The 22416-nt window shown below is 35.5% G+C and overlaps 2 protein-coding genes across 11 annotated transcripts in view; both read right to left on the bottom strand.

Annotated features, from left to right (window-relative positions):
• Positions 1-982: 982 nt before the first annotated feature.
• LOC117405240 (uridine 5'-monophosphate synthase-like) lies at positions 983-5206 on the bottom strand. The gene is made up of 6 exons (XM_034008149.3): positions 4968-5206; positions 4137-4290; positions 3011-3682; positions 2685-2860; positions 1926-2040; positions 983-1370 (listed from the first exon to the last, which is right to left on the bottom strand). Exons 1-6 carry the CDS (start codon positions 5109-5111, stop codon positions 1165-1167), a joined length of 1467 nt encoding a protein of 488 aa, XP_033864040.2. The 5' UTR covers positions 5112-5206; the 3' UTR covers positions 983-1164.
• Positions 5207-5854: 648 nt separating this feature from the next.
• The window catches only part of LOC117408998 (kalirin), a 170697-nt gene continuing 154135 nt past the window's right edge, over positions 5855-22416 (bottom strand). For 7 of the 10 annotated variants that reach the window (XM_059032343.1, XM_034014497.3, XM_034014505.3 and 4 more), the window contains 17 exons: positions 22326-22376; positions 21874-21951; positions 21295-21480; positions 20726-20897; positions 20108-20349; positions 19557-19807; positions 17745-17877; positions 16472-16531; positions 14059-14086; positions 12501-12663; positions 10998-11119; positions 10656-10787; positions 10111-10275; positions 9890-9968; positions 9146-9346; positions 8654-8792; positions 5855-8427 (listed from right to left, as the gene is read on the bottom strand). In XM_059032343.1, coding sequence (XP_058888326.1) covers positions 7882-8427; positions 8654-8792; positions 9146-9346; positions 9890-9968; positions 10111-10275; positions 10656-10787; positions 10998-11119; positions 12501-12663; positions 14059-14086; positions 16472-16531; positions 17745-17877; positions 19557-19807; positions 20108-20349; positions 20726-20897; positions 21295-21480; positions 21874-21951; positions 22326-22376 — 2748 coding nt within the window. In that variant the 3' untranslated portion in view covers positions 5855-7881. The other 3 variants (XM_059032346.1, XM_059032347.1, XM_034014520.3) reach the window with 2 other exon arrangements.

Below are 22416 nucleotides of genomic sequence, written 5' to 3'. Positions count from 1 at the left end.
TACTTAATCATATCCTGATGTAACTATCACTACTTAATCATATCCTGATGTAACTTTCACTATTATCTGCTGTATTATTGAATTGTGGTTTGTCACACTTGAGAATTATTGTATTTCTTGTTCTATTGTATGACTTATATTGTAACACTTGAATGTATTTGTATTTGCTTGCGATTGTAAGTCGCCCTGGATAAGGGCGTCTGCTAAGAAATAAATAATAATAATAATAATATGCATTTCCCACTGTATTTAATGTATTATGCTTTTTTTTTTACTGTTTATCATGTATTATGCATTTCTCTGTATTTAAAGTATTATGGATTTTCTTGTTCCTGCATCTTGTAAAGCACTTTGTGATGGTGGTTCACTATGAAAGGCACTATATAAAGATTGACTGATTGATATATATTTCCAGGTTTTAGATAAATTGTGACAGTGACTTCAAATTTGTGCTGACACCATCTGCTCTCTACTTTATACCATAGATTTATTTTCCACATTCTCTTATTAAGCTGTGTTAAAAATCACCCTTCAGTAAAGTTAAATAGCCAAGGTTTAGGGACAATATGAAAATACATGTAATTTAAGAAAATATGAAACGGGTGTAATAAGAAAGTGTGATGAAATAATCGATGCCCTTAATGAAAGTTAATTTGCAGTGACAATTTCACCTAGAGAGTATATTTTAGCTTACCTGCAGACTATTCTAACAAATCCATGCAGTATGAGAGGACAAAGCAGTGGAAGAGACAGCTAATGTGAATTCGCTTTATACTGAAATCAAATGAAACAATGTATAACTGGGTGGATTGTTTTTTATGCAATGGGTAGTGTAAGTAATAAACAGTATTGTGAGTCTTAGGTACTGACTTAGGTACATATATATTGGTGTTTGTGGAAAATAGTGAAATCTCTCTATTTAATCTTAACAGGAAGAAGTTGGGAATTGCTTCATGAAAAAAAGCAGATGGAAGGCAGCACATTTTCATTAGTACAGATTTTATTTTTAACTTTACATTAGTAGTATGTCTGCAGTATTTTTATAAAAAAAATAAAATACTTTGTTCCCTTAAGTTGTAGGCATAGAAAGGTGGTGCCGAAAGAAAGTAGTTCTGCCTTATAAACCTGGTCGCTTATCCTCTATACTGCAGGACATTTTTTGTATCAACTCTCATTCTGCTGACTATGGCAGCTGTCTCCAGGCACAGAAAGCCTCTTTAGATAAGCCTCCCAGCCTGCTTTTCTATAGGTCTGTGCAGCTTCCACTCGATCCGAGGCTGCTAGAATTCCTCTTCCCACAATGATGATATCAGAGCCCTTCTTACCAATGACTTCTTCAGGGCTCAGATACTGCTGGCCCAGACCATCTCCTGAAAGAGAATTAGGCATGTTTTAGCTATACTGTTCATTTTTAACTAGTCAGCATCTTTTTTATAGATTTTATATAGTGTTTGTGACACTAACAAAGGAAGGCTACAGGTACTTATGTGGAATAGTCACAAGTAAAGCAGTCAGTTCTGCAATAGACCCAATGCAACAACATGTATCAGGCTGTTTAAGACTTCCTCCCCCAACCAGTTTGTGAAATGATTCATAATTTCCTAAACTATATCTTTTATGGCTAGCAGTAGAATTTTTTTTGTAGGCAACATTCTATATAAACATCCACACAACTCCATCACATGTGAATCATCTGAAGTCTTAGAAGTCCTAGAACAGATTTTATTAGCGAGTATAAACATTTTAAAGACAGCTAATGATACCTTCGATCTGTTTTTTTTTTCTACCATTTATCATCCATTCCTTTTACTTCTCCAACGGTTTTGTCATTGTGTGCTGCGGTTTACATACCAGTAAATCAAAAGAAGCATTTTATAAAACAAAATTACCCCTTTAAAAACAAGCAAAACCAAACCTCTACTTGCCTCCTGACTGCAGCTGTACTCCAGGTGTCATATGAAGAAACTCTGGCTTGCTAGTTAATTTTGAGCCACTTATAAAGCCAAACACAAAATCAGAATGTTCTTCAGCCATTTTAACCTGTGAAAAAATACAAGTTTGAACTCTTTAGTGCTGTCCAGAATATATTACTGCATTCTTTGTGAGCACCAATAACTGCACAAGGATCATTTCCGATTCAGAAGAATACTTGTTCCATAACATTATACAATTAACATTTTAATGACGGATTTCTCTTTTCATTTTAATTTTGGGTTGGATTTTTTGGGGATATTAAACATTTTTCAGAAAATACATAAAATATTTTTAAAAATGTGCATTGACAGAAAAAAAAGTACTATAGCAAATACAGTATTCACTAAATATCTAAGCAAGAATCAGTCCAACATACATTAAAAACTCTTATCCAAACTAACTGGGATTAGGTGGTGTTCAGTTGGTTCATATAACCAAATTATTACAGTAACATTGTTTCAATGACATTTTCAAATCAAGAAGCCCCCAAACAATCTCAAATACAGCTTTGTTTCTTTCAATATATAACACTGTACTATACTATAAATACAACAGATAAAAGGCAAAGTTAATGCAAACAGGCAGATAATAACTTTGCACATTACATGACATGTTACCAAGGGGCTGATTGTATAACATTTTATCTACACAATTAATAAGACCTTTCTTTCATAACAAAAAAAATAAAATAAAATAAAAAACACACTCACTGCAGCTTTAGTGTAATCCCCAGTGGCTAATGAACCTTGGGAGCTCATCTGTGCAATCAGCAGACATCCCCGATTCAGAGACATTCCCACCTCCTTCAGTCCTTTCACCACTCCAGGCCCAGGAACCACATGTGCATTGGTTATATGAGACCAGGAGGAAATCTTGTAAACACCACCTAGTGAATGAACACATTATAGATAATTTTAGTAATATACTTTCCAAATATGTGGACAATTACCTTTTGCACTGTACACAACAGACTGATCACAGCAGGCCTTATATATATTTAAATATGTATGCAAGTCAAAGAGTGTCCAAGTGTTACCTTCATACTGGTGTTTCACTGTGTTCCCAATGTCTGCAAACTTTCTATCTTCAAACAGCAAAAACTCGTGCTTCTCTGCCACGGCTTTCAGCTCCTTGATCACCTCTGGCTGGAAATCTTGCAAGATGTCAACATGAGTCTTCAGCACACAAATGTGCGGACCAATAGTGTCAGCCAGCTGGAGAAGTTCTTTGCAATCGGTGACATCGGCAGACAAGCACAGGTTTGTAGTCTTCTTTTCCATCACCTTCAACAGCTGGGCAGCGATTGGGTGGACTCCTGGCTGCTCAGCACGTGCACCATAGCTCATTTCTCTACACATTTTCTTTGCCGGGGCTGACCCATTTTGTTTTGTGAATTTGTAGGTGCTATTCTCCTGGATAAATTTGTTGACATTCTGTACCACTACGGCATCAATTTTTCCTTTTTTGCAAAGAACATCTAACAGATTTGATAAGGAACAAACAGAGTGTAAACGAATGCCTTCCTCTGCCAGTCTGGCCTTGCCGCCCTGCTCTCTATCAACCAGCACGATGGCATCTGTAACCTTCAAGCCCTCTTTCTTGAGGACTGCCACAGTCTCCATGACACTGGATCCACTGGTGACCACATCTTCAATGATGAGGCAAGTCTCTCCAGGATTGATATTACCTTCCACAAGCCGCTTCGTTCCTTTGAATATATTAGTTTAGTTAGTGTGAAGTAAGCGCAAAAGGCAAGAAACTAAATAGACTAATGTAACTGCTGCTGTTATACTAGTGTTATATTGTATTTTCTTTTTTTAATGCTTCAATATAGAGCCATATGTATTATCTTAAGTTTCCCCAAATTACTTCAAGATAACAGGAAAGTCACATACAGCAATGGGACCATTTTAACTTATTTAATAGCAGCAGGTCTTAATAGCATGTTTGTCATGATGTCATAAAACACTGCTCGGGGAAATATTCATATATGGAAGGAGGTAGATTTTATCATTAATGTTATTTACATGAACTGTTGCTGCAAGAGTGTAAGCTATTTTTATTTCTATGTTTTTCCTTTTTAGTTATTGTGTATAATGCATTGTACTATATGGCAGAGTATATATGTATGTAATTGTTTGAAGAAATCCAAAGTTACATACCATAATCCTTTGCTTCCTTTCTCCGAATGAGCATTGGTAATTGGTTGGAAAAACAAATGATTGAGGCCAATGGCAATGCTGTATATGGGACGCCACACACGGTTTCATACTTCAATCCATTATTCTTTGCACATTGGAAGAGGAGGCTGGAGACCTATTTAAACAAGTTGCATTTATTATAAGGTTATTTATTATAAGGTTAACTCGCCTCTCTAAACGGCACATTATGTTAAATTTGATTTAACATGTAAAGTGTGTGAATTGCTGATTTGCTGTATTTCTCTTACTGTGAAGTAGTTAGAAATATTAAATAAACAGAAACTTAACCAAAAGATTAAACTAAAAAGACTCTCCAAAACGACGGCATTGCACTACTTTGATAGATATTGTTTACCGCGTACAATTTTAATATATGTTGTTATGCTGCTCTCCAGATAGAATCACCGCCACAATTATTAAACACATTTATTGAAGCCGCTCACGCAATTCACAACCACTTTGCTTGTTGATTTAAAATTGATTAATTTGTGGTTTAGAGGTGAGTTAAAAAAAACAAACAAAAAAAAACCTTAGGGTCCGGTACTTGTGCGGTGCCAGTTGGCAAGCCTACTTGCACAGCATTCCAAATTGGGGAAAACGTAGTTCACATAGCGCGCCATATTGTGAACATGATTTATGATTTACTGCACACAGCTAAGTTAGCTTTACACAGTACGTATTGCAACAATTTATAGCAATGGCAAATTATACACAAAACAAAGTAAACCTTAAATACGACTTAATATTGATTTAGTAAAAACGACGCGTGCTCAGAGCTTGTGAAATAATTACCTGGTTCATTACAGCTGGATAAGAAACGATCACTCTTAGATCAAAATAAACCGGTGAACAAATGCCACTCTTCAACTGGAACTGGCCTAATTTAACCGCTTGAATTTCGTACAAGTGCATAACTAGTTCTTCTAGATTATCCATTTCTAGATACTTTTTTTTTTCATGAGTTCCAACACTTCCTTAAAATCACGATTTTTTTCTCCAGCTTTCACGTGGAGACTGTGCGTCGCTATTTAATGACGTATAACCCGGATGTGTTCTGGGCGGATGCATATAATTACTTTGTAGGAGTTAGGGAGAAAAAATGTAGAAACGGATATAAATTTATACTATTTGTGACATAAACAAACGGCTGGCTATTATTTTCAGACACGACTGGGACTAAATTGGGCTTGGCCATTCATGAACGCGAATTTAAAGAAGAATTGCTATTGGGACTGTGTGTTTGTTGACAGTTTCACAGCAGCAAGCAGTTGACGTGTCTGAGTATTGTGTTAGGTGAAGCACCTCGGCGTTTGAGATAGGTAATCTTAAAAGCCTTGGTTCTTAATATGGGAACTGGCCTGTACCCAATTATATTACCCATATAAATGGGCCTTGCAATTTGTACACCCGCGAAGACACTATTTTGGGCACTGTACTTCTAAGTTTTACCTCACATCCTGCCCCCACCTGTAAATTAGCCATAAAATATAAATGTATGCAAAGATGCAACTGACGCGTCATTTCCACAAGACAAACTGAAAGTTCAGTTATTTACAGTGGGCATACAACATTTCTTGTATGAGCAGAAGAAATAAATCCTCTTGTCCCTGCCTTCTTTAAATTGCAACTACTGTATGTATAAAACAAAAACAATTGAAGACATTTGAGAAACAAGGATGTTTATTAAACATTCAGTAACAAACAGCCAATGCATGTGGTATAATAAAGGTTTTGTTTGCAGGTTTATTTTGTAAATGGAGAAGCTAAACCATGTACAACATGTTGTACCACTTCTTACAAATGCGGCAACCAGTACACAGTTTGAGTAAACTCCTAATGTATGTTGCAATGGAAAAAGCTTACATGGTTGAATAGGTAACTTACTGCTTATATCCCTATTGATGTACCAGCAAATCAGAACCCTTGCAATTCGCTGGTATTTAAAATCAATATGCATTTGGTGTATTACATCAAAACCAGCTTAAATAAGTAACACTACATATGTATACACTGTTTTTGTTTACTTTTGTACACAGGTTTAGAAAGAAAAACAGAAAGCAGGCCAACAATGGCAACCTATTCAGTAATACATGAATGTCTTATGCGTATGTCCCTAGACATTTTCAGAACTTAGTACACCACGATATGTTTTCTTAAATTACAAATGAAATAGGCTATGCACAGCATCATTTGACAAAGCAATATAACAATAATAATAATAAAAATAAGTTAAGATCTTCTTGGAAACTAAAAATACAGTATTTGTTAAGGCTGAAAGTTATTTGCACCCTTTTTGATATATATAGTGAGGTATAAAAGGCTTATGCTTTGTTTTAAACTTTGAAGCATATTTTATATTGTAAGTGCAAAAAAGCTTGCAGAAGACAGGTTTCACATAGCTTCCCTTACAGACGATGATTTAGTATAAAAATGCTTAAACAAATCATTCCACAACAGAATAAGCAATACACACACAAATCACCTTGTCCTCCATATAGAACCACAGGAGTTGTTTTCTTCTAGTTGCAAATGCTAAAGCCTCAATAAGCCATGTACCTAACTCTCTCATCATTGTGGTCTGCAAAACCATCTCTAAATGAAATACATTATTATTATTGTGACTTCTTCATAGGTATATTATTTACAAATGCTGTAATTATGATATTACAATTCAAAATCCAGTCACCTCAATCCAGTGTTTACAGAATCAGTGTGTTAATTGAACCAAGCATCAGTCCTCACATCATAATGAAGTGCCTTTACCACTGGCTCAGAAAAAGTAGGTTCAATTACAATAGTGTGTCTTGAATCTCTTAAGGAGATTCGCTTGGGGAAATGCTTGTGTAAGTCCAGCACATGTAGCTTTGATTTATACAAAGTCATTTTAGGAAGTCAGTTCATTTTTTTCATCTGCTTTATCATCATGCCTAGGGGTACAGGGATTTTATTAGGCTTCAGTGTAATTACATGTTTTAAGGTCTTCTGTAGGTTAGGCTTATGCATTAGAAAAGAGTAACCGCCCCTATACTACATAAGTCATGTCGGATTCCTCATACTGTCAAATACATACATATTTTACATTCTACCTGAATAACCAATTCTTTTTCTACACATTCCAGAGTTTATAGATATCACCACCAGTTTTGTAAAGGTTAGACTGTTTATATCTGCAAAAAAACTAATACATATGTATAAATACATACTTAAATACAGTACATAATTAAATTCAACTTTTGCTTGCTAAATAATGTCAAAGAGTTGTATGTGCTTCTGTTCTTGCAGAAACTGATCAAACACCTTTGTACGTACAGAAGTCTCATAATGGAACCTTTGGTTTACCACCACTGTGAAGGTATTCTGGCTGACTCATGTGTCTGGTATTGTGTTTAAATTCTGTTTTTATTACAATTTTTTACACACTTCATGTTAAACAGCCCTGAAATAAAAAAAAGAAAACTGGAGTTGAACCTTAAAACAGAACTTGTATAGTTTATCCCTTTGTGATTTTGCCCTGCTTATGTACTGCTCTTTATGTTTTGGGTAACACAAATTGACTGAAATAAAACACAGAAGTAACCCAAACTGCATATGTTTTATGAAAAAGGTATGTTTGTCTTAAACCTTTATGATGTACTCTATTGTAGAAGGCCCCTTTCCACCTGCTATTGTAAGTGTCTTGCATCCTGCTGTACGTATCCGAAACATTTTACAATGTGTGGCCCATACTGCTAGTCATGAAGCTCTTGATATTTGTTACAGGACAGACATCATTTTGCTGTCTGCGTCTCTCGGTGAAAGAAGCCAGTCGAGAGGTATCCAAGGGGTTTTTGGAGTAAGCACTGCTGGGAGCGTGCAGCCAGGGGTGCTGTAGGCAAGTGGAAGCAGTGGGTCTCTTTCTAGAGTTCACCTGAAGGACTGCCTTAATGAAGTCTTTTGCAGCATGGCTCACTCCCCAGAAATAGTCATCAGGGAAACTGAAATCAAGTCTGCAGATGTTCATGCACGTCTCTTCCACGCTCTCATCCAAGAAAGGGGAGACCCCGCTTAGCATAACATATGCAAGGACTCCGAGACTCCAGATATCCGTGCTCAGTGAAACGGGAGATCCCTGAATTAGCTCTGGAGCAGCAAACTCTGGGTTTCCCAGCAGAGGGTGAATGTAGTACTGGCTTGTAATCTGAATGGCATCGCCAAAATCAATCAGCTTGACACGAGGCACTGGAATGTGGAGATCAACTAAAAGATTTTCTGGCTGTTGAAATAATAAATATATATATAGTGATTAGTAACCACTTTCAATATAATTGGCATCTAAACTGTAAACTTAGATTTTAAAGCAAAAATAAAAAGCGCCCCAAGAAACATTAGACATATTACTTAGTAAACAAAATTGCTGTAAAATAACTTCTCTAAATAATTTATTCAGAAAACATGCCGGTTTGTAATCCTGGTTCTTTTGAGCATTCTTTGAGCATTACCTTTAGATCTAAATGTGCAACTCTACAGTTATGGAGATACTGGATTGCCTCCAGTGTATCTTTGATGTAAAAAGACACTTTTTCCTCCATTAGTTCATCGTGGTTTATCAGGAAATCAAAAAGCCGTCCATCTTCCATACTAAAAAAAATATATATATTAATGAAACTCAGCAGATAGAAAATGTTAAAATTGTTACCTATTAACTTTAAGCCAAACATACAGAATTTAAAAGTAGAAAATACTAAATATAAACTCCTAATTATGTATTAACGAATAATGCTTACAAAAAATCTGAATGAGGTGCTGTCACCTTGATATTTCAAATACATTTTGAAACTATACAAAAATGCAAGTAGAATTCATCCTTAATTCTATTACTTTGGAAGAACATAACTACATTAGTATTTGGATAGTAACAATTATATTATAATCGTAAATTATTAAGAATATAAAACCTGATCATAATGATACTGATGGCATCCCATACTTACAGTTCTAAAACCAATATAAAGCTGCCGGGTGACTCATAGATGTCACAAAGACTAAGGAACTGGGGATGCAGCAGATGTTGTGTTATGGCTGCCTCATGTGCCACCTGGTCTTTCTTCTTCATTTTCTTGCTCACAAATTTGACAGCGACTTCCTTTTTGCTAGCCTTGTGCACACATTTCTTTACTATTGAGAATCTGCCCCTGAAACCAGATAGATACAGGTAAAACACAGAAACATAGCGGTCATAAGGCATTTAACATGAGGCAAAACTTTAATTGGGGTGTGAAGGTCATTCAGTAGTGATAAAACTGCACTTTATGTGACAGACTAGCTCTCCTTTTTTTCTTGGTAGTGTTATTATTTTTGTGAAATTGGAGCATGGCAGCTTTAGCAAAAATAACTAAATCTCTTTGGGATAATATAATACCATGTATAGTAGAAAAGTAATACTAGATGTTAAAATAATGGATTTTATTTTGTTTGTACATCACCGATAGAAGCCATACATTAATACAAGTTAAAATCGGTGGCCACTGCAAAACTACACAACCTACAGTATCTCTAAGTTAATATTATTATTATTATTATTTATTTTTTAGCAGACGCCCTTATCCAGGGCGACTTACAATCGTAAGCAAATACATTTCAAGTGTTACAATACAAGTAATACATAACTCCACCAGAAAACAGAGCAGAATCACATTAGATAAATGGATGGAAGTAGGGTTTACAGAGCATATTACCTCCCAATTTCACTCAGTTCAATGTAAGCCGATTCAAAATTATCTTTCCATGGAATGCCTGTTCCATCACAGGAAGAGTCTAAAAATTAGAAGAAATTGTGTAATTATGCAGATTTCTGAATCCATGTGTTAGAGTAAACTATAATAACATTTAAATTCCATGTAAAATGTACAGAAGAAAACGTTTGAAGCACTGTGTCAATCAAAGGAACACCACTTACCATTGCTGGAGAGCATTACAATATTTGATGGCTCGCTTGGGGCGCTGATCCCCCAGGGATTGCTGGCACTGACTCTGAACTGATACTGTCCTCCTGGGGTAAGGTCCTCAATCAAAAGGAAGGTGTCCAGGGTTGAGACAACACACTGTTGCCATGGCAAAGAATCTATTGCAAAGAAAATGGTCATTGGATTTTTGGATTTGCACTGTAAATGTTTTTAAGCAAATGCGAAATGAAGGAGTGGTTCAAAAGTAAATGTATTCTTTCAGTATTATATGAAAGAGTATGGACACCACATAATGAGCCTGTTTTTAAAACTTAGTTAATGGATTTTTTGTAAATGTATTGACTTGTATTACTTTTAAAGGTATAATTCTGCTTTGCCTTGTATTTTATCTTAAATTAAATTTAGGGCAGTGCATCATTACCTGAGATTTACTTAACATGAGTTGCTTTGAAAATCAGGCCCTCTGTGTAATTTAAAGGCTTAAGGGCATTTATTTTTTATCTTCTTTGCAACCAGGCTGGAAAATAAATTGTAATACCTTCCTCTCTGTATTCCACAGTGTAACTTGAAATGGCACTGTGTCCTGTGCTAGCTGGTGGTAACCAACGAAGAATCACAGAGGTACAGCCTCTTTCTTGAGCTTCGGGTCGGCTTGGTGCTGTAGGAACACCTGTAGCAAGAGAGAGTATCATACTCACACGTAACAGAAACAAGCCTGATTCTTGGTTTAATGTTTTGAGGAGTAAGAAGAGTAGGCCTACTCAAAGTTAAGAGCTCTCAATTATTGTTAATCCTGATGAGGGGCAACAAAACGTTCTAAGCCAATTGCAACCCAGACTGTAAGCAAACCCCACAGGTTCCCACTGATCGCCATGCCAACCTTGTACTTTGATTGATGCTGATGAGGATGCAGTTCCATATTGATTTACTGCCACACAGGTGTAAATGCCAGTGTCCTGAGGCATCAGGTTACAGATCTTCAGCAAGATCTCTCCAGTATCCCTGGAACAAAATTTGTTTTTTAATAGGTCAGAAGCAAACCATTTAGCAAGCAAAGATAACATGTATTTAGACTTCTTAATATGCAATGGTCAAAAACCAGTACAAAGTACTATGAGCTTACACATTTTGGTCTATTGCTTAGTCCATATAATTTAGTTCACACAGTAGTATACAGTACATGGTGTTGCTGTTTTTTATCAAAACAATTTTAATTTAATCTAAACAAACAACATAAACAAACAAAATAGATACATATACTATATCCATGTCAGTGAAAACACCAATCTTCCCATTTCTGATATAATTTCTATTCATTTACAACATATATTTTCTTGTACATTATTAGATAAATATTGGAATGTATTTATTTATTTAAAAAAAATATTTAAGTACCAAACAGACCTTGTAAAGTTAATTGACAAATAAATAAATAAATAAATAAATAAATAAATCTGCCAAGTCTATTCATTGTGCTTTAAAGATAATGCACTCATGACATGACTGCAGAAACACATGCTTTTCTTGTAATTTCATTAAAATGCAGTACGATTAAAGCAAGCCTTTGCCTTTGTCCAGGTTTTTCCGAGTTGGTACTCAACAACGTGACTAATCTCCAGCAAACCCTGTTCTTTGCAATTGTCATGTGGTCCTTAATATTTCTTGGATGACTTTACATTAACTGTGTAATGCAACTGAAGAGGATAACTCATTCTACAGTGCCTTATTATTCTGTAATTCGTAGTACAACCTGGATTTGAATGTACCTTTTCAAATAGGCCCAGTTGCAAAGCAGGATTGGCAGTAATTTGTATTTCTGTGTTTGGTTTTACCTAACAATCCGCTGTGTACCCTCATTTACTTGTTTGCTCTTGGTTTGTTCTTAAAACAGTCTTATAGGAATTAAGGTAAATCAGAGGGATGAAACAAGTTTATGTATAATATACTGTAGGGTTGAACCCACTCAAATTGGGCTTGGCTTCTGAACAAAACTCTTAAGCAAAGGTCATAGGTTTAAAAAAATCAGTCCTGTAATCTTCTGGGCTTTTTTGTCAATATAGTCTTGCCTGTATAGGTCTTCAACAAAGTAGACATTAAACACCTTTCGTAATTCATAGTAGCACTGGTTTGACATTATAGGCCATATTTTCAAAGCCTTTACTCCAATCTGATTAAGTTATTTTTTGAAAGGAGAACATTTCCTGTAAATTATATAAAACTGATAAGCAAACAACTATAGTGTGTATAGCTGTTTGAGGTTAATCAGAGAGTAAACAGTGAAAATATAGCCCTGTGTCTTAGGACATGAATGCACTTCTGTTAATACTCAAGTCATCTATTGTTTAAAAAGTGCACAGGAAATACTTTAATATTAACTCTGTACCTGATATCTATAGTGAAGCGAATGTTGTTAACAACCAGATTTTGGTCAGGTCCTTTCAAGGTTATGTTTGGCTTTGGACGTCCACAGATCTTACAGCACAGTACTACTGTTTGACCAAAAGAACACGTCACATCTGCAAGCGGGATTAGGAATTCTGGTGCAACTGTTAATAAAATACATTGACACATTTTAGTATAATATCTTTAATGTATACTGGTACTAGTGGTGTCAAATTGTGCCAACTAAAAGTAGAAACCATTACATGCATTCTAAGGGCTTTATGTTATTGCACAGTTTTTCTAACTTTTTTTTCATAGTAAACATATACAGAGTGATTGATCAGTTCACAGGTACGCTAGGGAAAATGTGGTATACAACTAGCCCCTTTCACACTGGTATGCGGGTCGGGTACACGGTTTCACACTGCTTTTGATAAGGCAGGGTTGACCTGGATGACAGACACAAGTATACAATGCGTGTATCAATGCCCTGGAAGTAGCTTGTTATGGACGCATCCATCCAAGCTTCTCTGGATTGAATCGTCGGCCCAAATGTTGATTAGAGCAAATGTTTCTTCATCCCTGCTGCAATCTGGCTCATGCTGTGTCTCATTCAACACAAATATGGCTAAACAGAAATGTTCCTTGTGTAAGTGAAACCTTTACGCAGGCATGGCTGTTGGTTATTTCGTTGGCTTATGAATGACCATCATGAATTTTATCTCACTCAAACCTGGGCCAAATCATAGATACACTTGTGCAATTTTGCTCATTTTAGGAGTTTTTGTCCATCTTTAAACAACTTCTTCAGGCTTCAGTGTGTTGTTTAATATTGTGACATATTGTTTAAAGGTGGTGCTCACATTAAAAACAATGGATGGAAAGTTTTTAATGGGCCAAATTGCACAACTGGGACTACATGTAATTCAATACCCATTGCAAAAATAATGATGTCGCAGTAGACAATTTAATTTCTGCAAATGAAAAAGGGGAAGCAACTTCCATAGTAAATATATCATTCTTGGTCATCACTTGTGAGCAAATTCCCATCTTGTAGACCCTTGTCCTTTATACAGAATGCAGTGTTTGCATCAGCTTTTAGAGAAGGATCCACATATTGACCTTTGGTGTTCCTTAACACACTTTGTGTCGACAAAGGCCACTTACACAAACTGATTGTTCCAATTTTCCATTAAGGGCTTACAATTCCTGTGGATTTGATAAATCCAATGTGGTTACCGTCATCCCAGGGATACAAACCTCTGTGTAAAAGGCTGGTAGCTGGCCAGCTATACATACGATCTACTATACTATACTATACAATATCCTTGGCATATACGTGGTCAAGTGATTTTTGAATTTTCAAATACTACCAAAACTCCTTATTTGTAATACACCTGAGGATTTTGTGATAAGGATTCATCGGTTGTACGATCCCGTCTTAAAAATAATTTTGAATATTATTCTTATTTACTCTTTATTATTGTTATTATTTTTCAGTTCATTCCATTGAAGAACACAATGTCCAAGCGTGTTATTGTGAATTTTAGTGAACTTACCTTCTTGAATAAAATTTGGATTCAGTAACTGTGAAAGACACAAATAAGCGATTGTTAGAATGTAATCATACTCATTTCCTTTTTCTATTGCCCCAGCAGTTGTATTAATCTTTGTGTTTCTGGACAGCATTGGTTAATTATATGTAATAGGAGCAATGACCGTACTGACTTATAACCTGTTCCGCAGTATAAAGGGTTGCCTTACAAAGGGGGAGCACTGTGTGTATGTGTAAGTGTAATATATATAAATTCATCAAGGTATTCATACACATCAAGTTGGTCGCACACTCAGAAATCTCTTCTTTAAGACTTGACCGCTAATATTATACATAACATTCCGCTTGTTTTATGAAACTTTTATTATTATTATTGAAACAAAACAAAACACAATGTGTGTAGACACATACAGTATGTCTTCATCAGGTGTTGCAGCTGTCTTAAAGAAGAGATTTCTGAGTGTGCGACCAACTTCGTCTCTACGAGCTTAATCAAGCAAAGTATATTTTTTAACTGTATATATATATATATATATATATATATATATATATATATATATATATATATATATATATATATATATAGTCAATGTTTAATAGTCATTGTTTTATTTTTTTTAACATGTGGAGTCCCGAGATGAAGTTGAATTTAAGCATAGTGAAACCAGAGCTGACATGGTTTCCTAGGAGCCATTTTGGAAGCCTATGTAAGGCAAAACCAAAGCATATTACCCAAATGAACAGAAGTTATTCGGTTTCCATCAACACCAGGTGGCAGCATTGTTCCATATTTATCTGAGCTTCTTTACCATTTAATGTGCACAATGTACTGTATGAAAGCCACATACAGTAAAAACTAATTCACTTTTAAAAAGCAGTTTTGATGTAAATGTCTGAACATTGTATTTTAGATTGTATCTGAAATGTACCACAAATGTAATAATTCTACATCAAATATATTTATATTTTAAATATATTTAAAATGTAACTGCTTATTACATTGTATTGTTTTGGCTCCAAACCTGCAGAAATTCTCATAAGACAGAGCACATATTTTATTTATTGTTCAAACATTTTTTTTTTTTACACACACATAGGTATGTTTAAAATATATTTAAAATAAGTGGAGTATAAATATATATATATATTAGGGAAGGTCTCTGAACTGACACATTTCAATTGAAAGCCGGTTAAACTTTTAAATCACACAATTAGGTTGCGCTGTGTGTATAATCATCATCAAGTGTTTTCAATTAAAAACAGATTGTCGCCTTTTAATCTGTAGACAGGTGAGTTTCGCGTGGCCGATGTAGATCCACATTATAAACACATAAGCATAACAATAGTATGTAGCAGTTATGTGGTCAACAACTGAACAGTGTGGCCTGTTGGAATGAAACTCCAAGTATTTTGTGTACAATGTTTATCAAGATACAATTCCTGATGTAAAGTAAAAAACAGCATGTTTTAAATAGGTTATTTCAGCTTTGTGTAACCTAAAACTGGAACAAGTAATCCCTCATGGGCCCAATATTTTCTGCTTGCTTTAAATTGCTATCGGCATTCATTTTCACAGCTTGAAATCCCAGCTTGTGTACAGTTGAAGATAATTTATAAGCAAGTTAGAGGAGGAAAAATAAATAGTCTGGTAACAATCTACAACAAGAGGTGGGAATTGAAATGCAATTACATACTGTATGAACTAATTACTATTTCAAGTTGATTTCCAATGATAAATCTGTCACTTGGTCATATGAACTGCCTTATTCCAATTCTTATCCAAATAACTACCTCTTATTGCAAAGTATTACCAGCATTCCTTTGGTGTTTATTTTCATTATAACATTGCAGCAGGTAGCCATCTTCAGGTGCTATCTTGCTGTTCAAAAACAAACCAGTCCATTGACATACTAATTTAAAAACACTGACTTTACATACATAAATGGAGTTTTTAACATTTTGTTCCCAGGAATAGATAATGAAATTGGTCATTTCAAATAAAACACAGAGAACTGAGAGAAGGGTGCGTTCCCAGCATGGAGGCCCTGCACACTGGTGGACTAGTAGTTCACATGTTTGCAACCTGAACCACTGCTAGCTTGGTTGCCATTTGAAATGAGTTGAGTTTAGAGAGGAGTTAGGTCTTGGTTAAGCATGCCTTAAGGTTGGGGAGTGGTTAGGAGGGGTGAGTTTCCTAAATGACAGGGTGATGAAAAGCCCAAACTGGAGTCTTGCTGTTTTCAACTAACTGATGACCCTCAGGTTTCTCTAGTGTCAAGCTGAGGCTGAAGCTGAAACTTTACTGGTGATACTTGTGCAGAGCATCTAAGTGGGATTCATGGGAATTATGGAGGGATAAAAATAGGAAAATAGGTCTTCATGGGCTGCATGCATTTTGAGTTGATATACATTACTACCTCCATGCTAGTTTTGGGGTCTAGTTCATCACAATCTGACTCCTCAGAACTGTTAGATTCCTGTAGTGCGGAACGAGAGAAAGCAAAGTTAGAGCTGAGACTGCAGAGTACTTGCATTAATATGCCTGGATGAGCAAGGGACTTGTTCTTTAAGTGTTCTCAAAACATGGGAAACATTTTATACAGTATGTACTGAACTAAAACATAAAGGAAGGTTACAGAACTTGAACAGGCTTCTTCACCAACAGGTTTAACCAGTTTTGTAAAACAGACAGAAAGTCTATTGAAAGGCCCCATTGAAAAGATACTGGATTTGATCTTATTGTTGTCCCAATGGAGGGCTGAACCTAACAGTCCACCTCTACCTTCATCAAGAACTAAAGTGTATGATAACCTCAAATGGATTGTGGTTCAGTTCCTTTGACAGCATAAATCAACATTCCAAATGAACTCACCACTTTAGAGTTATTTTAATTGAACTGAACTGAGACCAACCAAAGAGGCTAAATCTGGTTTGTTTGGCATACAAACAGCGTTTGGTGTGTTTGTCTCAGTGCAAAGTTGTGATGTGACTTCAAAAGGAATTGAGTTACTTGCATTTCTTTCTTTTGTCTTTGTTTCCATTCAAAGTGAACTGGGTTCTTTTGGAAATAGAATCATGTTTGAAAAGGACCATAATTTATATTTTTAAAAAATCCCCAATAATGTGTAGTATAAAACAAATTCTTAACTAGCAAGCATTTCCATGCGGTTATATCTACCAAACTGTATTAAAAAATGAGAATGGGTAAAATAGATAGATCACCTCCTATACCTTTTATGATTTTTTTTTTTTATGCAAAGAAACCATTTAAGACCATCTTAGACTTTTCAGTCCATTTTATAAATAGTCGTCGGTCAGTCTGTTCAATTCATAAAGAATAAAGTGAAACTGGTAGCATGCTTTCTGCACAAAAAAATGTTTTAAATAACATTGTGATTTATAAAAGTAAATCCCTGCAAAAACATGAAAAGAAAATCTTAAAATGGCAACTTGCTGGAGGCATTAACAAGTTGGTAACATTTAAAATCCATCTGTGCAAACACAATCTTGAAAGTTTCTTGCGGTTCCATCACGGAAAGATTAGTCAACATTTCTTTGTGTTATAAAACCAGTGAAGAATGTTTTTTTTTTTTAAATTATTTTTTTATCAGTGACGTGCACAGTAAGCCAAGCTGTTTAACAGTGTGGGGAGGCAAGTGGCCTACGGTCCCTAAACGCCTGCTTACTCACTTTAACAGGGACCTTGTTGCTCAGAATTTCCTTGGGTTTACGAGATCCTTTTTCTACCTTTGCTTCACTTTTGCCACTGCTCTCCTTTTCTGCTCTTTTTCTCATACGCAGGGTGTGCCAAGAAAGAGACTTCCTGTTATACCAAAAAATGCACCAGTAAAATTAGGGGTCACAGGCTTTGAGGAGAGGGTGGGTACAGGACATCATCCATATTTCTTTAAAATAAAAAGCTTTAGCTGGTAGTGAAAGCTTTAAAAAAAAAGCTAAACATCATAGCCAGGCCACAAAATTACAAAGGAAGGGAAAACTGTAAATGTAACTCTTGGAGAAAAAAAAAAAAAAAAAAAAAGCATGGTGCTGCAGGCACTGTATAACTTTGTTATAACAACACAATTTGACGAAGGTAGATGCTCTCCTGTGACCATAGTTTTAAAACACATATATATTCTTTTTACTAGTGGTTGCAAATTGGGTAGATCTTTCCATCTTGCGAATGAAGATTTTTGTCTGCGAGGTTATTAACTATTCATCCATTTGAATGTGTTCATGTTAATACCGCAACACTACAAATCTAAATGGAAAGAAAAAAAAGTTTTTATCACATATTCCAGCCCATTGGTAATCCACTAATCCATTTTCTATGTGCTAGTTCACAAAAGGGGTACGCTTTATAAAAAGTAACATACAACAAAACATTTTCAAAGAGGAAGAAATGTCCAGATTTAATGTAGTCTACAATTCAGGAAATGGTTCATCATTTAGGGTTTGGTGTAAATCAGTACGTAATGATCAGCCACAATAATGATGTATTGTATTAATATATTTTAACTTGCTTGGGGAATTAGAGAAAGTGTTACACCTGCTAAATAAATCCTAAAAAGCAAACCGTTGAAGATTATGAAATAAAAACTGCATCACTTTTTAAACAACTATAGGTTCACAAACTTAATCAATATTGTCTGATAACGGCTGAAACTGATTTTGATGCTTTAAACATTATTAACATTCTAAGTTTCTAACATTAAAAAGACCCAACTTTGTAATTTGGAAGCCTAATGCTCTGTATGTGTACTATTAACCACAGCTGTTAAATATCACTTTTGAAGGTTTAGTAAGCAAAACAAGTTAAATGTATTTTGCCTCATTAAATCATGCTCAAGTTGAAAATGTATTTTACATATTTAAAATACTACATTTAAATTCTTAGTTACATTACAGGTACAATGATGAACATTGTGACTATCATTATATTGCACAACCTGACTTCATTAATATGGGTTTCTTAAATAGTGCAAAATACTTTATACAGGAATGTACGGAAAAGAGTCTTGGCAAACAAAAACAAAATATATTTTTACAGTATACTGACAACATATTTAAAATCATGAAAAAAAGGAAATAAAATAATAAAAAAAGCTGTACAAACAAATTGCCATAGACAACATAAAACAACTCTCATTTTGGAAAGTCAGGCCTCAGTCCAACATAAGGCATTGTTGCCAAATGTTTAAATGAAGCAAAACATTCAAAACTTAAAACAGAAATAAAAACCGTCCAGTCAGTTCCACGTTCTTGTAAGATTTGTTAACATGAAACAAGCTGTGACTGTCTTAAAAGTCCATGTATTTATTTATATATTATTTTACAAATAAACAAAAAAGAGCTGTCAAACAAGACTTCCCCTGCCTTTAATCCAGCATTTAAAAGTTTGTTCCAATGGATTGTGGGTAAAAGCAGTAGGGGAACTCCATCATCTTTTTCAATTCCTCTAAAATCCATACAGTGCTCCCAGGGAAGCCAAGTGTCACTTACTTGATGCTTCCTTCAGCATTTTCTGTGAAGGTTTTATTCATGGGACCCAGGATATAGCCTGGAACCCAGCCTTCAGCAGCTGGGGAAATATTATTTGCAGGCCGGTACACCAGGAACATATTTTGCTGGTTGATGGCGAGGATATGCACCATCTCGCCCTGAATGACACATATCTCATTCTCTTTCAGTGCGTTGTAGTCTTGGGTCACCATCATAGTAGATGAGGCCCCATTACATCCAGCTATATCATTCTGTAAAAATTAGACAAATAATAACAAAATGTTACGTATGTTACAGAATTGGATCATTTTTGCCCAATTTAGTAGATTTTCAAGCTGTGGAAAAATGTGTTTTGGGAAAACGTTCATAATAAATGGTGTGGATATGGGGCAACGTTAATTTGGATGGTCTAAAACAGTAACTTCTGTATACCATTGTAATTTATATTCATTTAACCAAACCCCTTTTCCCCAGATAGTTCTTTTAAAAAGTGGTCCTGGATATCAGTCTATTTCTTTTATTTTCAAGATGACTTGTTTTAAATGACTGACCTTTCCCTGTTCATTCCTGTCTTTATATGTATGGTGGTCATAGCCGGGGCTGCCATTAGAGGTAGATATCTTTAAAGGTGGTAGTGATGGGTTCCGGCTGGATTTTGGAGGTTTTTCAGGTCCGACTGGGGTTGAGGAATGGGGATGGTTATTCGACTGGGATATCCTACAGCTGGGCTGGGATTTCGTTAATGAATGGGCACATGTTTCTTTTTTTTGATACTCTATCGGAGACTGCAAGGCTGCAATGAGAAACCAATAACATTACAAAGACATCATTTTTTTTACACATAACTACATAAACTACTTTCCAGCAAAACAAGTTTAGAAAAGGGGTCATATGCCTATAACTACCTTTCAAAAACTCAGGATAGCCCACAGAATTACCCATTAGCTCCTTTCTTCGTTGATAAATGAGCCCAAAGCCTTCATTACCTACATAGTTGCCTCATTGCTATATTGCTATTTTTGCCTTTGGCCTTTACCTAACAGGTAAAACATGTGTGTAAACTTCTATAACAAGTGAACTGGACAAAAGTAAAGGTTAAACAAAGACACAGCATATTTTATTTGAATTAACAATCCTGAAGACAAGGATAGTATCTGTATGCTACATACCATTCAGGAAATCCCTCTGGGTGTCCAGAACTTGGCTGATATCATAAACCCAGGCCTGCTTAATGTCTGGATTGGCAGCCTGGAGTGTAACCCGCTCTGAAGAACCTCGGCAATACAGAGCAAACTTGCAGGGATCATTGTCAATATTCTCATCCATACTCAGGTAACTCATCTACATAGGATAAAACAAATGCTTATATGGATACAGTGTGCTGCGCTTAATGGATACAGGTATTTGCCTATTATGGATGAACGCAGAAGGACCAAATCATTTTGTACATTTTCCATTGAACTTTAGTCGCTAAGTGTGGAGACATGAGTTGCTTTATGTTGATAATTTGCAAAACATACTCCATGGCGGATTTTTTTATGTGAATTTGTTTGTCATGTGATGTTTAATATTGCTTAGTAAGTATGATATTGTATGTAATAATAACACTGTGTTAACAGATTTCTGTACCTATTTTGTGTGTTACAGAAGAAAATATAGGAGGTTGATCAAATAACAGCGTTAATCAGATTGCATTTAGCCTGGATAATATGGGTGCTACAGTACTTCTACAATTTACCTTAATACTTTTCTTAAACTGGTAGCCTGGGATTGAGGAGCCTTTCCTGAGGAGCTCACTGAAGATGACAATCTGTTCAAAGAGAAAGACCCTGCGTTCCTTGCTGCGGGACAGTACTCCAGAGTCCTGCTCCGCCACGTAGAAAGTGTCCTGCTGCAGCAGCTTACCTTGCGCAGTTAGCTTGCCCTAGAAAAAAAAAAAGAACAAAAATCTGCTTTTCTGTTACAAGTAAAAAAAAAAGAAATATACTCTAATTGCTATTAATAAAAGGTTGGTTCATCAAAGTTAGGGGGAGCAAATGAAAGGAATCAGGAGCAACTGTGGCCAGCCCATTAGCACCAGGTGGTAAATTTGTCAGAGCACCCCAGACAGGATTAAATCCCTGTCTCTGGTGCAGATTTCATTATCACAGATACAAATCACCTTATCTCACCTTGACTAGAATGTATGGATCTTATCTTAATAGCATTCAAGAAATAAGAAACTTAATGAAATTCAAGGGCTAGGGTAATGCAACATTTATAGTCCTTTCAGTTACTTGAAAAACATAAAGAGCGGACTGTCTTGTCAATTCATTACCTCAAAGCCTTGCAGACGTCCGAGATTCATCATATCATTGCAACGTTTAGGAACGAGGCACATTAAGTTAACGGCTTTCTGGTAAAACAGAATACAGTACAGGTAATAGTAAGTGTCAGCGCTATCAAGGGGGTTAGTCTGTTCCATTATTGCAAGGAAGTGGCTACATAGATTTGCATGTTGGGGACTAAGCTACAAGGATACATTTCATAGACTCAATTACAACTGATAACTTGCAGTTCTATTGTGCTATAATTAAGTTAAATACATGAGTTTTATTAGGTGACTAAACATGCCTCTGATAGTTGCAGAACACATTATTTTGATGCATTTATTAAAATAAGAAGAAGAAGAAGAAGAAGAAGAAGAAGAAGAAGAAGAATTATTATTATTATTATTAAACCAGGGAGTAGTCTGAGATGATAGATTAAAAAAAAAATCAAATTACATACCTCTATATCCAGACAGTCTATTCCAGCCTTCTCAGTAAACCTTAGGAAGTCCTGAACCAAAGAATACAGAATTTTTACATTTTTTGCACAG

Source organism: Acipenser ruthenus, chromosome 10, assembly GCF_902713425.1.
Source record: "Acipenser ruthenus chromosome 10, fAciRut3.2 maternal haplotype, whole genome shotgun sequence".
NCBI classification, from domain to species: domain Eukaryota; kingdom Metazoa; phylum Chordata; class Actinopteri; order Acipenseriformes; family Acipenseridae; genus Acipenser; species Acipenser ruthenus.
The sequence above is the reverse complement of the archived record's forward strand: the minus strand, read 5'-3'. Positions and strand labels throughout refer to the sequence as shown.